General features: G+C 38.9%; 1 protein-coding gene across 2 annotated transcripts in view; it reads left to right on the forward strand.

The window, feature by feature from the left end:
- The window catches only part of ppp1r9alb (protein phosphatase 1 regulatory subunit 9A-like B), a 33,291-nt gene extending 16,474 nt beyond the window's left edge, over positions 1–16,817 (forward strand). Inside the window, exons 7-18 of one of the 2 annotated variants that reach the window (XM_036564845.1) lie at positions 209–361; positions 1,623–1,676; positions 1,768–1,997; positions 3,521–3,617; positions 4,383–4,515; positions 5,252–5,409; positions 6,051–6,372; positions 6,743–6,800; positions 6,899–6,970; positions 7,672–7,882; positions 13,602–13,790; positions 14,464–16,817. In XM_036564845.1, the coding sequence (XP_036420738.1) occupies positions 209–361; positions 1,623–1,676; positions 1,768–1,997; positions 3,521–3,617; positions 4,383–4,515; positions 5,252–5,409; positions 6,051–6,372; positions 6,743–6,800; positions 6,899–6,970; positions 7,672–7,882; positions 13,602–13,790; positions 14,464–14,622 (1,836 nt within the window). In that variant the 3' untranslated portion in view covers positions 14,623–16,817. Of the gene's footprint in view, positions 1–208; positions 362–1,622; positions 1,677–1,767; positions 1,998–3,520; positions 3,618–4,382; positions 4,516–5,251; positions 5,410–6,050; positions 6,373–6,742; positions 6,801–6,898; positions 6,971–7,671; positions 7,883–11,311; positions 11,498–13,601; positions 13,791–14,463 lie in introns of those variants that run through there. The other variant, XM_036564846.1, reaches the window with a different exon arrangement.
- The last annotated feature ends 1,731 nt before the right edge of the window (positions 16,818–18,548 follow it).

Genomic DNA, 18,548 nt, shown 5'->3' on the forward strand with positions numbered 1-18,548 from the left:
GTGAGCACTTGTGCTGCATGTGTAAAGTTCAGAAGGGGACGTCAACGAAAAGAACAGAGAAAGAGAAGTAGAGTTAGAGGTGAGAGGTAGTACAATGAATTATGGATTTTCATAGTGAATGTGTTCAATGATGGATTAGTCAGTCAGGTTCGATCTGTAAATGAGTGTCTGATTTGTCCTCTGTTGCCTCCCTGGTGCCGTAATACAGGATATTACAACACGGGCAGAAGAGAAGGAGCAGGAAAAAGAAGAGGATATGACATTTGATCTGACCCAGGAGGTGTTTGAGCACCTGAAAAATCAAGGCATCGTCCTTCCGGAGGACATAAATCATACCGAGCTGGACCAAAGATTTAAAGAGGTATGGCTCAGAAATGGTTATGGCCTACAGCTGTGTTCTTAGTTTCTATATGAATGAAAAAATAACGAAAAATCCAAAAAACAACGTTTTATTTTCCTACAGTTTTGCCTTACGATGCATGTACCTCCTTACGATGAATTTATTTTAAAAATACACCTGACTGCTCAGCTGTACTGGTGTAGATCCTTTTACGTCAGTGATTCTCAAAGCAGCCCTCAGGGACTTCCACATGGTCCACATTTTTGCTCTATCCCTTTGTATTGATAATTGGGTTAGATCAAAAATGTAGGCCGTCTGGGTTCCCCGAGGACAAGTGTGACAACCACAAATGTAAAAGGTTCTCTAGCAGTTTTCCTATAGCCGTACAGCGGAGCAGTTAGCTTCGTGTTTTGGGTTGGTTTTTAATTAATTTATTTATTTAAAACTTTGTAAAACTTAAAAATACTCACATGTAATTTACAAAAAATGGTTCTTTAAACATTGCCCACTCATTAAAAGTTTTTTAGGTAACCAAAAGCAGTTTGTCTACGAAATCTCTCCAACAAAGTCATTTTGGCAACTGTTTGAGGGGTGTTTATCAAAGATGATGCCCTCTACCAACCCAGCTTTACCAATTCATATGAAGTAACCACAACCACACAGAGTTGTTCAGTTATCTCAAATAGACCTGCTTGTGTGGTTTCCTATACTGTATGGCATCATGTTGTCTACAGCTAATTTAAATACTTGAGTGTTCAATCGTCATGTTGGTGTTGGTGTTCGTTTCCTTGTTTAGTATTCGGAAGCTTCATTTGTAAACAGTTTAGATCCCTCAAGATTTCTAGAACACTCAGTATTCAGAGTTGGAGGCTCATTTTTTTGTAAAAAAGGCTATAAGAGGCTATAAAAAAGGTCTACACATGTAATGTTAGCAAAAGGCTGAACGCAGCTCTCCCTTCTCCCTCCGTTTTTGCAGTGTCACAACTTTTCTGTCATTAGAAGGGGATGTGCAAATTTATAAAACTTTGACACAAATTAAAACTTGAAGTACTTTAAAATAAAAAAATAACCTGAACAAACGAACATACTATGTTTAATAAACCAGTTATACTTAATTATAAAATGCTGTTGTTTTCAGAGTGGTATTAACGAGTATTCAGGTACTCGTTCTGAAACACCAAGGGCTGATCGAAGCTTGTATCATGCTGTCTGGGCCAACCCCACTGTTATCTGTAACAATGAACAAATGTATAGTTTTAACCTTGAGGATTCTGTCTTACAGCTACAAATGAAGCACAATGCGACTATATCTGAGCTGAAGCTGATGAAGGAAAAGGTAAGCTCCAAAACCTCCCGATGTTCACGGTCATGATCTCTGTTAGTGTGTGCAAGATCAAGACGATGCATCTGTCTGTGCGTTTTCTAAGCTGCGAGTGTGTGAGGCGGACCGTTTGGCCTGGGAGGCTCGAGGAGCCGCTCTGGAGAAGAGTGTGGACGAAAGCAGAGAAAGAGTGGAAAAGCTAGAGAAGTACTGGCTGGACGCTCAGGCGCTCTGCAAGGCCATCAACCAACGGCTCAATGAAGCTCAGAGCCAGCACGAGGCCCTGCAGCTCAAATACGACAAGACCAATGCACAACTGCAAGAACACAAGCAGAGGTAGGACCACTGAGGGCTTCATGCTGTTACATAGAGTGCAGTGGCACTGTGGAAGTGGGCATGACTCAATCTAGCTGATTGATTTTGCTGTTAATTATGAAATAATGTCTTTGTTAATGTTTATATCAAGTCTTTTTCTTGGATTTTTTTTCATTCTGAGTGATAGACCCTTTAGAAGCAAAAATACAGTATCACAGTCATTAAAATAATTTTCACGATACACATTGTTATAATGTGACTGAGTACACTGTACATGTTTTACGTTCTCTTTACACTTATAGTAGTACTGCAAATGTGATTGACTGGAAGTTCGACTGAATTCTTTACAGTTCGCACAGGGCCAAAAAATTGCATAGATTTCTTAATACAAATGTCTAAGAGTCAATAATAGTGTTAATAGCTCTTTAAACCAGCACTAAATACTGTTTGTACTGTCAAGACTATAAGAAAGTCCAAAAAGATCTGCATTTGATTATTAGGGCTTGCAGAATGCTACGTTTACTTATGTCTGCAGACTTCCAGAAGGGGGAGCTCTTTCTAGTTTTACTTATAGATCTTTAATTACCATTTGTTGAACATCATGTTTCAATAAAGCAACACAGACTAGTATTGCAGTTTGACTTTTTTCTTTAAGGACGTAGAATTTCTGTGAGTAATTTAGACATAAGAAGAGTTTAGACGCTGTTCCTTCGGCACAAGCCAGCTCGCCTCTGTCACACATCACACTCACTGCTCTATCAGTGATCAGATCTATTCTGGTCTTGGAATCTGAATTTCGTGCCGTGCACTGCAGGAATTGCAGGGGATGACATGGCGTCTGTTGTTTTACCGCACCATGAAAGAAGAAATTGATTCTTGTTCAGATTCAGAACTGTGAAGCAGAGATGATGTTTTTTACCTCAGCTCATCAGCAACATATGAACAAATCAGATAGGAGTGACAAAAGTGGCAAAGAATATTGTCACAATCCAGCCAAGACCAGTTATAAATACAGTAAATATCACTCTACTGTCCTGCACTAAAACCAAAGCACCTGTGTTACAACACGTCATCCTGCTAATAAGATAGTCTATTAATCAAAAAAATCACATTTCCAATTATAGAACTAATCGCTAGTTGCTGCACACTTGAAAATGCATGGTCGTGGTGTAATGCAAACAGGGTGGTTTATTTACATTCATTGTTGTAATCTTTAGTGAAAAACAGGGGCTTTATCCCTTCATCGATTGTAAAATCCTGATGTGATGAATAATATTTTTGAAATTTGTATAGCAGAACTATGAAAAATCACAGTGGTCTACAAACTTTCAACAGTTCTTATTACTGTTATTTGAAGCTCTTCCCTCACCCCCATCTCTACACTTACTATTAAACTATGTTTGGTCTTGTTTTACCTCATACGCTCTTTGATCCAAAGAGGCCTGTGGGTAATGTAAATCTAAAACAGAGTGCAAGGTTTGAATAATTCATGGAATTGAGTGGTGGATTTGAAAGTGCTGTATTTAACAATGTTCTCTTTGTAGGGAGGCAGAGTTTGTGAAGAGAGAGGAGGATTTGAAGAGACGGGTGGAGGAGAGGGAGAGAGATTACAGGAAGAGTGTGAGGAAGCTACAGGAACAGGTAAATCTGGGATTATAGTGTGGAGATGGTAAGCTGAAGTGTTGGGGATAATGCTGATGGATCATCATAGACTGCAGTTGTTGTACAGAGTCACAGGGCCAATTTAGGATATTTTGTATGAGAAAGCTCACTTGGCAGTGTAATTTGGGGTAATTGCTCTAGGCTTAGTCTGTAACCTGCTCGTTTTCTCATGTTGTAGCAAGCAAAAATGATTTCACAGCAGAATATTAACCCCTTTCTCCAGACCTAATGGCCAATTAACTGGCAGAATGGAAATCGACCTGTTAGATGTTTTAGTAAAATAATCAAATAAAACACAAACACACACACACACACACATTTTCTAAGCCGCTTATCCTTCTGGGTCGCTGGGGGGAGCTGGAGCCTATCCCAGCAGTCATAAGGCGGAAGGCAGGAAACACTCTGGACAGGTCGCCAGTCCATCGCAGGGCAGACAGACAGACATACATTCACACACACACACACCTGGGGGCAATTTAGTGTGTCCAGTTGGCCTGACTGCATATCTTTGGACTGTGGGAGGAAACAGGAGCACCCAGAGGAAACCCACGCAGACACCGTCCCACCCTCAAATAAAACAGTTCAGTTCAAAATGAATGAAAATGCAGTTCAGTAATTTTTAAAAATCTGATTTATTTAAAAATGTTAAAATTCAAGGCTGAACTTAGGGACATCCAGTAATAATTTAAATAATTTCTTGTATTTTCTGGAGAAATGACTTTGTCTCTGTCTATGGCTTTTCAGATTGCTTGTCTAGAGGGTGGAGCAAGTTTAGGCCACCCTGAGGACTCTTGCAGCCCTGCAGGAGAGAGCCAGCATAGCAGCCCCTCAGGATCCTCAGACAGGAACGGTCAGACATCAGACGACCTTCTCTATGGTACCGTTATCAATCGCCTGTTGCACTGTGTCATCCAAAGCTTCATTATCTGAGAATCCTTGACTGTGAATGCTGTTTTGATGATGAACTGCATGGTCTTTTATAACTGTGTGGCCTTTCTGCTCGACATTGTTTTTGCTTCATTCACATTGCAAGGCTCCAATTTGTTGGTCAGATGAGATCTTGCTGCCTTTAAGATTCACATTTGCCTGTCTGTCAGTAGCGTTATTTACCTGAGTTCTGAAGTGCATACATTTCATTATCAAGTTAAACAAGCAATCATATGCCTCTGTCTCATCGGGTCAACACATTTCACAGTTGTGTTTTCCATTCATCACTGTTCTCTCCCTGCAGTAGCCAGAATGCATGATGCAAATGCAGCTATTGGAAATCCTTGCGGTGTCAACCAATCCCACTACTGTTATACAGCTACAAGAAGATATTAATCTCCTAGCTGTATTGTTAGCTCTCTTTTAATAGCTCTCCATTGTTAGATTGCTTTCACATTTACGCAAAAAAACAAAACAAATATGTGCCCCTTCTGCCCTGTAATCACATTTCACCCTGTAGCGTGAGCACTGAATAGAGCTTTTGGTGATTTGCTGTTTTGTGGCATTTAGAAAGAAACCTTCATCCTTTACAGTGCTGAGAAGCACAACTGATCCAGAGAGCTTTGTGGTTGTGCTGAAAATAATGACATTTGTTGTTGGAATAACTTTAGTGTGTCACTCCTCAGATGCAGATTTGGGGGAGGCAGTACCTCAGACGGATCGTCTAGACTGCAGCGCATACAGAGCCAAAGCCAGGCTGACCCAGGGGGTCCAGCGCAAGAGGCCATCTCGAAACAAACTCAGAGAGTCTGCCAAAAGCACCCAGTCTTCCATTCAACCACAGGTGAGCACCAGGACTGGCACTGACAATCTGATTGTACACTAATGCCAAATTTTCCTTTTTTTTTTTCTTTTGTTTACTTAGTGCAGCGCAATTTGTGTTGACTTAGGTGTGCCTCAGGGGTGTATATTAGGCATTACACAGATTTAATTTGTTATGAATTTGGATGATTTTGTTTATATGAAAACTGTTTTGTATTGTTAATTTGAATTGTTTCTGGCATCAGTAGCTAGTTTTAGCTTGATAAAGCCTAACAAATGCAGCCATGGTTAGCTTCTTTTATGACATTCGCTAACAAATTGCTCTGCTGACCCAGCCTTGAATACCCAAGTAAAGATTAAAACTCATGCATTCACATTAACGTTTACATAAAACAAATAAAACGTTGAGAGGAGTCGAGTGGCTACATTTCAGGGACAAGAAATGATGCTATATAAATATGCATAAAATAAAGCAATTATAATGGCAAAATAACAAAACACTGTCGCCACAGCTTAACGGTATTAATATTCATGCTTTCGCTGTTTACAATTAGTGTGTACATTTTATTATATGTTTATGTATGATTTCTTTTGGGATTAATGTACATTGTCTTTAATATATGAAGTAATTCATATGAATTTTGGACACTTTTTCATCCATAGGAACAAGAGGGTATTAGTGATAACAGTACTGAAAGTAACCGAAGACACTCCTTCCTGGAGAGCCTCTCCATACCTGTACCCTCCATACAGTCTGAGGGCCAGAGCAGGCCAGGAGGAGGAGGTGGTGATGTGTCGAGCTCTCCCTCGCTTCAGGGCCTCACCCCTCAAGGAGGAGGCAGCACCAGGTCCAGCCTCTCTCCTCCTAAAGACTCCTCTACTCCTCACTCCCCCTCCTCCAGCCACTCCTCGTCCAGCCTGCTTCACAACCTTCGCAACAGGAGGTACAAGAAGAAGGAAAGCAGCCAGAGCAGGAAGCTCAAAGGTGCAGTATTGTTTTGTTTATGCTGTGGGATCCATTTCGGCTACCGACATTTCTTTTCATTACCTTATGTTTCTTTTTGTTATTCTGATTTGTTGTTTGTATGTATCAGCTTTGCACATATTGCATTGCTTGGTAACAGACATAACAACTGATTGACATTAATTGGGAAGTTTAGTATTTCCTACTTTGACACAGATCATGTAAGACTAGATATAATCCCTAAATTAACATAACATTTGCTTGTAATATTAATTTATTAACAGTCTTGTCTTGACCTTCTCAGATCTTAACTTGGGACTAAATATACGGCTAAATATATACATTTTAAATACAACATTTTTTATATGTAAATACAAATACTTTCTCACAGATGAGGAGAGTGATAGTTCAACCACAAGAAGATCCAAGAGAAGATTTCCAGATTTTGGGTAAGACCTGGCTCCTCCTGTATGTCCGTATGTCCACATGTTCTGTATGTCATTTCAATGGTATTTATTTGCACACTCTCTTTGTCGTTGTTGTGTAGTGGTCTGCGCAGGTCAGGTGGGAAAGGCCGGAAACAAGAGAAGGACACGCTGCGGGGCTCTGTGGGGAGCAGGTGATTAAACAGCTTCCTATTGCTGTGACAGTCTTGTCAGTTTTTGATCTTTCTGTGTGTCTAGTTGTATCTAACTGATGTCTGGCACTTCTCTGTAAAGCTACTTTGTTGCCATCTTACACTGTAAAACAAGCTATACAAAGAAAAATTAAATTCACTTGAATTCAAAGCAAAGATAAACACCTAAAGGCAAAAATAGGCACTGAATAGTTGGGTTACAAGGTCTGTGGTTCTTGCAGTATTGTAGGTTACACACGGAGTACTTTAACCCCAAAATCCTGGTGTTATTCATCATAAATGGAATCTAATTAGCAGATTATTAATATTCTTTTTCAGTCATGCTAATTAGTATTGCTAGATTATTCATCAATTTCATTTGTTACCCCTTATTTATTTTGATCTCGCTTCATTTGAATAGTTCACTTTAGCACTCCATAGATTAGATTTACAGATGCTTAAATTGTTAACAGTGTGGTTAAACTGAGTGTTATGTTTAGGGTTTGGACCAGGGTTAGGTTTATGTTTTTAGTAGATATTTAGTCGAGTGAAAGTTAAGTTGCTGCATCGTTTACTATCGAAATATAATGTTACCGTTTGTAGCAATAGTAGCATTCACAGGCGTAATATTCATGTAGATTTGGACAATTTTGTGAACAGAATCATTTTTGAGTTCATTTGCACTTCTGTGCTGTAATGTGCAGGGGTTCTGCAGAGCTAGTGGGTGAATCCAGCAGAACCGTTTCTCCGTCGGACTCCGTCTCCTCCATTCCCTCCTGCATGCCCTTCTCCTGGTTTGGAGATAGAGATAGAGACAGAGAGAGGGAGCGAGAGAAGGAGCAGTCGCTGTCCAGCTACAGCCTGCCACACACTCCTTCAGAGGGACACACGGAGGACAGGGAACGACGAAATAAGGTGAGTAGAGAGAGAGAGAGAGAAAAGAGTGCGTATGGGTGAACAATGTGATCTCATTATCGCGAAAAATAACGTCACAATACGCTTTTCATTGGTATCATCAGCACTTCTAGAACACTCCTTTAAAATAGACGGTTCCTTAAGGGTTCTTTGTCTTTACTAAAGAACCCTTGAAGAATCATCTTCTTTAAGAGTGTAGAACTGAACTACTGCATGTATCATAAGACAGACTTAGACAAGTTATAGTAATGTAAACAGTAACAAACAGTAACAAATAGCTGATTGGATGTCAGCTGATTATGTCATCATATTTCATTCATTTATTGGTAGTAATTGTTTTTTTAGTCCTTGTGTTCCTTATTAAATACTTTATTTTTGCGAAATATTAACTTTTGTAGTCTCAATTTTGTCACATTGCACTCTTGGAAAAATAGCACAAAAATGTTGAATGTTGTGATGTCATATTTTTACTGTATTGCCCACCCCTAGAATGAGAGAGGTGCTGATTTTCAGACAGTTGTCAAGCATTCATTATTGTTTTGCACCTGTATAGATGATTTGGAGTCTCCTTTAAACCTTTCCAAGTGATTCCTAAAGATGCTGGAAAATTTCTCGCAAAGAAAAAAGAGCTATGAATTTGCAGAGCTGCTCAGACGTTCACTCTTGCACTCCAAACTTAGGGTGTTTTCACACTTGAGTTTGTTTTTCCGGGCCTGGGACCGCTTGTCATGATAGATCTGTACCTTTGGCCAAGTGTTAAAGCTGTTTTCGAGTCAAGGAGCAGTCCATAGAACCAATCCCTGGTCCTCCATAAATGAAGGTGGCATATGGAATTATGTAGGTCCGAAAGAAGTTCTCCTGTGTGAAAACAAACCTGTGATAATGAGACTCTCCCCCCAAAATGAGCTAACAATCGGTGCTGGGTGCAGGACAAGTCTGGAAATGCCCTTTAACTTTGTCTCTTTGTTCAGACTGGACAGCTTTTGTTTAACGTCATTGTCAGTGGTTGACAACTAGTTCATTCATATGTTCAATTCAAGCAAACTTGCTATGCTAATGCCTCCTGCAGGATATGGCATTTCCTGTGCGTCAGTTTGATTGATATCTGCCTAAAACTCTTCTTTGAAACAGACCAACCTGTCCTGGCCTTCTCGCCTCTCGCATTCCTTAGATTTGGTACAGTATGGAACGTGTTCTCAGTGTAGAGTATTCGGCTTTAATAGATGGCAGCTAACTAACATACATGCCATTTAGTAGCTACTGGATGTTCTACTAGACATTTGTGTTGATGTGCTATGTAACAGTTCTGTTTTTTTTTCAGTAGCATGAGTTAATTAATCATATGTAGGGTTTGCTTCCTGGACAGTAATTAAGCCTAGTTGCTCTCTATGGAGAATTCCCATTCGGAATGCTATGTAGTCCACAGCATTGTGACTGTAGATTCTCTAGCTTAACCTCTGTCTGGGAAACCGACACTTAGTGTCGGTGCAAACTTTGAAAACTAGAATCATCAGAAGTGGCTGACTAACAGACGTCTCAACTTTGTGCATGCGTTGCAGTTCTAGTTCTAGGTAGTGGCACCCGTCACTGTTGTAAACTATTCTAGAGGGACGCTTCACCCACAGATTCCATGGTTGCTGATTATGAACGAACACTTGTATAGACAAGTAAAGTAGAAGTCACTAGCATTCATTCACCATTACCATTTCCATTCTATTCATGTGTTTCTCGTATGTCTTACTGTAGCATTAGTTATTAGTTTAGCACTACTTAACATCGATTAGAAAATTCGTAGGATATATTTCACATGATTGCGGAAACATCTGGAGATAGAGCTACAGTAAGTACACTGTACGTCCAAAAGTATTCAATTATTCTAATAAGTGAATACAGCTGCTTAAAGTTGCACTCATTTCTGACACAGGCTTTCAGTAGGCGCACATAGAAAAGAACTCTCAATTGAATAGGATGCTCTGGAGCAGCTGTAGATGAGCCTAAGATCACCATGCCACATGCCAAGCATCAGCTAAAAGGGTATAAAGCCCTCCAGCATTGGGCTGTAGAGCAGTGGAACTGTGTTCTCTGGAGTGATGGAGCTCCATTCAATACCTTTGGGATGAGCTGAAGTGATCCAGACCTAATCATCAACATCAGTACCTGACCTCACTAATGCTCTTGTGGCTGATTGCAGTCAAATCCTCACAGCAATGTTCCAACATCTAGTGTAAAAAGTAGAGGCTGTTACTGCAGCAAAGCAAACTCCCTATTAGTACCCTTGATTTTAGAAGAAACACTGGATGAACAGGGGTTTATACACTTTTGGACATATAGTGTGCAGTATTGTGCAAAAGTCAGGCCACCCTTCATTTACGTCCAGTAACGTTAAGTTCAAGTCATTCATTTCCAGGAGATATTTCTGAGGAGATTAGATGTATAATCCACTCAAATAATGAAGAGGAAAATCAAAGATAAATAAGTGAAATACAGGAGTTTCCAAAACTGGAGTTCAAATAATGATTAAAAGCTACAGAGAAAATGGGACTCCTGACAACCACCTGCAAGACCTGATAGACCACCAACACTGTCCCCATCAGATAAACAGAACCTAAAGCTTCATCTTTGAGAGAGAGGAGAAAATCGAGCTCCGCTCCTAGATTCAGATCTGAATAAATCCACAGGTGTTTCTGTCCATCCTTCCACTGTGAGACGACAACTCAACACTATGAGTCTGAAAGGATGTAGCTGTTAAAAAGAAAAGGAAAGAGAAAAAAGAAAAAACAAAGAAGCTGCTGTTGTTCACTGAATAATGGACTGACCACTCCAGAGTCCAGATCTTAGCATCACTGAATGTATTTGGGATTATTTGGATCATGAGAAGCAGAAAATGCAACAAAATTCTCAGACTGAACTTTGGAGGTATGAAAAAATATAAATCCCTGCAGATTTCTTTGAAAAACTGATTGCCAGTCCCCTGAAAAGAATGGAAGCTGTAATAAAGACAGAGTGGACACACTAAATTACTGCAAAAAAATGGTAGTATATTTAGTTGTTGAGACTTTTTTTCTTCTTTTTTCCTGATGGTGAAAAAAAAACAACTTGTACCTAATGCCTGTTTTAACTGTAAATTAAAGAAATGAAGGGTGGTTCTGGCTTTTACACAGTATGTACTGTTTATACTCGAGCCAAATACAACGACAACAAACTTCAGCTTGTTGAAATGTAGCAAAGCACAGTAATGAACTGGATCTCATTCAGTTGCATGCACTGGAGTTAAGAACAGGGTTTGTGAAATTTGGGAATTTGGTGAACATTTTTCATTCAACAGCAAAGTCCAAAGAGCAGGTGTTGATCTGAGGTCAGGCCAGCTTTCGTTCTGATTCTCTCCATCACGTAAGACGGTGTGTGTTTCTGCGTATGTGCCCGCTGCAGAGTTTATCTGTGACGGACGAGTCGACCGCCAGTAGCCCTCGGTCTGCGCTGGCGGCTTTACTGAGTGACCCTTGTGTTCGAGGGCGCTCCCACAACCTCACCTTCTCCTCCTGTGAGGTGAGTGACCGTAGTGGTCACATGCCGCATGACCTTTTGACCTTAGGTCATTAGTAGTGGATAATCTGCCCATTGGCTTTGTAGAGAATAGACTCTCCACCCAGCCGTCACGGCCTTTCAGCCAGTCCATGTGTGCACTACGCTTTAAGTTTGGAATCACTGTTTTTAATATGTACGACCAAATTGGTTACAGTTAAAGATTACAATGCTTTTAATTTCATGCTAGCGCTCTATGGATTTATAGCTTTCAACTATTTTGTAGGATGCTGTAAAAAATTTGGAAAAAATTGTCCAGAATGATGAGCAGAACTGTAGATTATTCTGTAATGACTCATAAAGCTGTAGAACATCAAGAATGTAGGTCTAGTAAAGTTTTACCTCCAAAATGAAGTTGCAATAAAGTTAATATCCAGAATGAAGTTCTAAATAAAATAATATCCAGAAAGAAGTTATAATAAAATAACAGTAACTTTATTGTATTTATTATTAGTTATTGTAACTTTATTATAACAGTAGTGTATATTTAGATTCAGTTCCAGAATTCTGCAGCCTTGAAATGTGACTGGGTTGAGAATCTGCGCTGTAGAGTGTGAAGAGTAGATGTAAATGATTTGCACTGAGATCTTATGGTTTTGTAAGTGGAAGGTGTGAGGTGTGTGTATGTAGTGTGTGTATGTAGTGTGTGTGTGTGTGTGTGAAAGAAAGAGAGTTATTGTGTATCTTTCACCACCTACTGTACAGAAGTCTGAAATCTATTGTATTGTTTTTATATACAACATAACCCATAGCATATAGAGTTAAATATACAGGAAATTATTCAAGATTCCAATAATAGCAAGACAAAAGGTGTGAAAGGTACAGAAAATGTTAATCTCTCTCTCTCTCAGGATTCTGGATTTATCATTAAGGGTTCTTGGTCTAGACTTCAGAGTTTTTGTTCAAGGGGTTGTAGGCCTAGGGTTTAGGGTTTTTGATCTAGGATTTAGGATTATTGATTTTAGGTTCCTGATCTTGGGTTTAGGGTTCTTGATCTCAGAGTTAGGGTCCTGATCTCTGGGTTAGGATTCCTTATCTAGGGTTTAAGGTTCTTGATCTAGAGGATATACATCTAGGGTTTAGAGTTCTTGTTCTCAGGGTGAGGGTCCTGATCTAGGGTTTGAAATTCCTGATCTCAGATTTAGGATTCCTGATCTAGAGTTTAAGGTTCTTGATCTAGGGCATATACATCTAGGGCTTACGGTTCTTGATCTCAGGGTTAGGGTCCTGATCTAGGGTTTAGGGTTCTTGATCTAGGATTTGGGGTTATTGATTTTAGGTGTATGGTTCCTGATCCTGGGTTTAGGGTTCCTGATCTCAGGGTTTGGATTTCCTAATCTCGGGTTTAGGATTCCTTAGGTTTTTTGATATAGTGGTTATACGTCTTAGGTTTAAGGGTTCTTGATCTCAGAGTTAGGGTCCTGATCTAGGATTTGGATTTCCTGATCTGTGGTTTAGTATTCCTGATCTAGAGTTTAAAATGCTTGATCTAGGGGATATACATCGAGGGTTTAGGGTTCTTGATCTAGGGGATAAACATTTAGGGTTCTTGATCTCAGAGTTAGGGTAATGATCTAGGGTTTAGGTTGCTTGATCTAGGGGATATACATCAAGGGTTTAGGTTTCTTGATCTCAGGGTTAGGGTCCTGATCTAGGGTTTAGGGTTCTTGATCTAGGGGGATATATGTCTAGGGTTTAGGATTCTTAGAGTTAGAGTTCTTGGAGTTATTTAATAAACAGTTGAGGTTAGAATGATTCAGAATCAGGTTATTCAGAATTAAACTAGACTCAGCATTTCATCAAACTAAAGATGATTCATATGTTCATGTTGAAGTATATGATCATGTATGTCTAAGAAAAAATGTCTCGTTTAAAATGACCATATTGGCAGTGACAGTTACATTATTACACACTTATTAATTTAATATAGGGAGAAGATTCAAGACCACCTTTAATTAATTATTTTCATAGATGAATTTTGAAGGTACCGTATTAACACAACCTACATTAATAGCTTTAAAGCCTTTTACAGTTAGATTAAGATGGGCAGGATGCATGTTGCAGTATGCGGTATCAGTTAGCTGATACAGATTTGCCTGCTGTGTGTTTGTGTTCTCATGGTTCTGTTCTTATTCAGACACTGGATGATGAGCCTGTTCCTGTTGTGAAGCAACACGTGTGGCAAAACCGACCCCTGTCAGAGTGGACCAACCAACAGGTGTGTCACTGGTTGATGGGCATGAACATGGACCAGTACATCGCTGAGTTCACAGCAAAGAGCGTGGATGGCAAACAGCTCATGGAGTTGGACAGTAGTAAGCTCAAGGTAAGTCAGTGGTGGCAGTTTTAAAGCAGCATTTTAAAGCAGCACTATGTAAGATTTTTTTTTTTGTTCAAATTCAAAGGAGTAGTGTTACTGAGTCAGGAGAAAAATCATGCTAAAATATGGTTTGCGTTTGTTCCTGTGACTCTGCAAAGCCTGAAGAAGTCAGAGGTATTGGGTCAGTTTTTCAGACTAGATCTTAGTGTTCACGTCGTACGTGCAGGATCAAAAAAAGTCCGGCTCGATGTTTAGATCTTAAATGTAAAATCATGAAGATATGAAGACAGATCATTGACTTACATCCTCAGAAGACGTTTTGACTGAGTCTTCTTTGAATACTCTTTCAACACAGGCACAATCATCAGATTCATTCACTCAGGAAAGGGGTCTGAAACACAACTCACCATACAAAATGTTCTTCCACACGTTTTCACCAGAGAGGTCTCTAAAAACGTACATAGTGTAGCTGTAATATATGAATCGCAGTCATGTTTACAACTTTATGCATTTCAACTTTTGCACGATATTATAGGAATAAAGAAACTCTGACTTGTCACTCAGAGATCGTCTACCTCCATAGGAAAGGACACTGGCGACTTTTGAGAAGTTTGACAATCAGATTTTTTTTCTGAACTGTTGCTTTAAATATTGAAATCCGTATTGCTTCCCTTAATAGGAGCTTGGAGTGTCTAGTCACAGAGATCGTTCCAACATCAAGAGGAAGCTGCGAGACATGAAGAAGGCTCAGGAAAAGCTGGAGAAACAGCGAGCGAAGAAAGAGAAGGAGGCCGAGCGAAGCGGCGGGAGGCCGGGAAAACCTGAATCAGCCTGCTGAAGTCGCCATGGCAACAGACATCTCGGTACCCCACGACCCAGCTAGTCGGGGGCTGGCAGTACGCACAGGGAAACAACACTGATCATTCGAGCAGTTCCAGCAGGGCATGATTTGTGGTCATTGGAGAAGCTGTGTAGGTTGTAGATGAGTGGAAGAATACACAGACTGACCATCACTTGAAGTCACTTCACACAGATTCTTCTGGTGCACTCTTGCAGTTCCTCGCAGTCAGACACCTGCTGTAAAGGCCTCTGGTATTATTATTATTATTATTATTATTATTATTATTATCATTGATGTTTTTTTTAATGAGCTTGCTCTTAGTTTTATATTTCAGGACATAGTTAGTTCGTCCATAGTCACTGTCGTTAGGCCTGACAGGCTTTATAAAACATTGGCGCATTCTGAGGGGAAAAAACACGTGATTGTTTGCATTATTACCAACAAAAACTTCATCTCATCTGTCACCTGCGTCATCAGTCTGATTAGAAGGAATGAGGTTGTGTACAGCTTGTCTAATCTTGCAACATTTACCACAAAAGAACACCTCTATGGGTGGAGCCTGGATAGATCAATCACCCTGCTGTTTACAGTGGACAGGTTTTAGTTTGATTAACGTTTCCTTTATGAGATACTCCTACCTTTTTCAGTGATCCAATGCCTTTGCTGAGGCCATCCACACTCACCAGTAGCACTTACCAGTTGTACACACTAGAGGGCAGCAGTGTAAATGAGCTGACTAATATATCTGTTTCCAGTCTTTTTCATCAGGGCTGGTGTTCAGGCAGTATTTTAGAGCACGAATGCTGATCTGGGATCTGTTCTTGAGACTGTAATTACCATAAACAGGGATGTGGCCTGATCCAAGATAAGCAGTGCTATTCGGACATGCGCTGCAACTGTCAGTCCTGTTTTAAAGGAATACTTCAGTCAAAAAGCTAATGTTGCTAACAATGAATGAACTTGAATACATACAATTTTGCATTATGCAAATACAGTCATGCCAATATTTGTAGCTACTTCCTTGCATTTTTTAAAAATAGCCTGGCATGATTGGTCAAGCTAATAGGTAGAGGTGGGTAATCCAGGTCCAAAACGTAAAAACCCTCCACAGGATTTTTGTTCCAACTGCCTGAACACCTTTGCTGCCGGTTTGAGCAAATTAGAGAAGTCGAGCAGTTGGAGCAAAATCCTGGGGAGGGTTTTTACTTGTTGGATCTGGATTACCCACCTCTACTAGTAGGTAGTTACTAGCTTCCACTCACTGTTAACTATGTTAGCATGGCTCGTCAAGCTAAATGGTAGCTATTAATTTCCATTCACTGTTAGCTGTGTTAGCATGATTGGACATGCCAATTGCTAGCTACTAGTTTAGACTCACTATTAGCCATGTTAGAATGTTTGGTCGAGCTAATTGGAGGCCACTGGCTTCCATTCATTGTTATCAATGTCAGCATGATTGGTCAAGCTGTTAGCTTCCATTTGTAGTTAGCCATCTTACCATGTTTGTTGGGCTATTCTTTTAAACCTGACGTTGCTGCTAGTGCTCTGCACTTTAGCCTAGACACTCCTACTAACCACAGTCTATCACTTTAATCTATACAACGCATTATAAAGCACACAAGCACACTATGTAAATGGAGTGTGCATTTTTAAGAGTGCATTTCGCCTCCTCTACTGTAATTTTTAAAATATTTTTACTGTCTGCTGTACATAATACTTTCATAAATGAGTGCTGTAAATGTAATTGCGATGGGAGGAGAGGTCTTCGTTGTCTTTTGTAGCTGCAAATGGCAACGAGTGACCGTTTTACTTGTGTAATAATAAATAAAAGTATTTTACATTAACTGCCTATTTTTTGGTTTAATCAGAGAAGATTGTGCAATGTGTGTGTGTTGCTTTTATATTTTAAACTGATTTAAGTTAAAGGGAAATACGAACAGAATGGACTTAAAGAAGAGGGTGGATTGATTATATATTATGAACGAATGTCTTAACACTTCAGCAAAATCTGGTTCTTTTTTACAGCAAATACATGCTGATTTTGTAGTCTACCATCTGTCTGATATCACAGCCACCACTGAGACTTTTGATAAGCTGGACCTGGCAAGTAATTAATTTCATGACTAACATAGTGTTTATGAATGAGAATATGCTGGACTTTTGTCTGTAAGGAATGTGAATAAAACATGGCTTAACAAACAAAACCATGTGTTTTTATATTTTTTAACATTTGTCGTGTGATCATGAATGTAGTTTATGTACTCATCTAAAATTGACTATTTTTTGTGTTCATTTTTTTTTTTTATTCTTGTTGTGTGAAAGTCAGAGACCACCATTTTGTTTATTTGATTTCCAGTCAAAACTGCCATTAAGGGCAGGTTATTAATTTTTCAGTGTCATTTTCTTCAAACATATATAACAGAAAATTACACAGAAGCTGCCATTAACATTAATATCAAATCTATCAGCATTTAAATGTATTATTGGGATTACTCGGACTGTGAGAAGCAGAAAATGCAACCAACTTCTAAGACTGAACTTTGGAGGTGTGGAAAAATAGTCCTGCAGATTTTTTTTTGAAAAACTGAAAGCAAGCGAACTGAAAAGAATGGGAGGCAAAGAATGAACTCATTGAATTAAGATGAACCAAGTACTGAAAAAATTTAGCTAACGCTTTCTATGAATGTCACTTTGTAAGCATCCATAAACACATTCATAACATGTTATAATGCATTCATAAGGCATTATAAACATGGCTATAAATATTTATAAAAATGCATTACACGTTATAGTCAGTTTATTATGCATTATGAATTGTTAACATAATACATTATAAGTACTGATCATAACTAATTATAAGAGCTCATAAGTCGTATTTGTCCGCTCTAAGTAAAGTGAAGCGTACTGTACTAAAGCCTCCTCCAGTGTTAAGAGTGAGGCTTCAAGTTGAAGTATTTACTGAAGGATTTACTGAAACACTAAAACACAGTAAAGCACATTACAGGCTTCAAATGTCAGAGTTTAAACTAGAGCTGCCATCAGTGTTTTACCCAATGTGGGAAAGGTAATGTACACCACCGTTAGCTTGGTCTTTGTCTTTACTTTACGCTCTCCAAGCTGAGACTGACTTCTTTGACACTGACAGTTTAACATTTTATCAACACTACTTATAATGCATTATATTAACAATTCATAATGCATAATAAACATGGCTATACAGTGTAATTCATTTTTATAAATGTTTATAATCATGTTTATAATGCCATATGAATGCATTATAACGTTATAAATGTGTTTATAGATGCTTACAAAGGTGACATTCATAGAAAGTGTTACCAAATTTTATATTATATTTGATTGTTGAGGCTTCATTGTAATTTTTTGCTAAATATATGAAGGGCTTCATTCCAAAGTGCACAGAAGACCACGTTTAAGATTTTTCTTTTTTTTTTTTCCCTGATATACATTGTCAGGAGTGAACTTTACACACAAAGATTATCATTGCTATATTATGATTAATACCACCTTCAATAGAGAATGAAAAATGTTTTTTATTATACATCAGCTGTTATTCTTATATTATTCTATCCAGAATTGTTTTGTTCTTTTTTTCTTGATGCTGAAAAATGAATTACCTGTACTGAAGGGTGGTCAGTGATTTTTGCAAAATACTATACATGCCCAAAAATCATAAATTCAAAAGGATTCCCACAAAATCAAACATAAAAAAATCTCCACTTTATTGTTTTTTTGTTAACAGTCGAGTTGGTTTTACCACATCAGATTTGGAAATTATTTCATTTGAAAGCAATGGTGAGTTCTGCAGTGCTATACCCTCCATTCCCACCCCCCACCCCCCCAAATCCACAGCAGTTATTTTTAATAATACTAATGACCTCTGACTATACATTCTGTAACATTTC

The sequence above is a fragment of the Colossoma macropomum genome, unplaced genomic scaffold, assembly GCF_904425465.1.
Source record: "Colossoma macropomum unplaced genomic scaffold, Colossoma_macropomum, whole genome shotgun sequence".
NCBI classification, from domain to species: domain Eukaryota; kingdom Metazoa; phylum Chordata; class Actinopteri; order Characiformes; family Serrasalmidae; genus Colossoma; species Colossoma macropomum.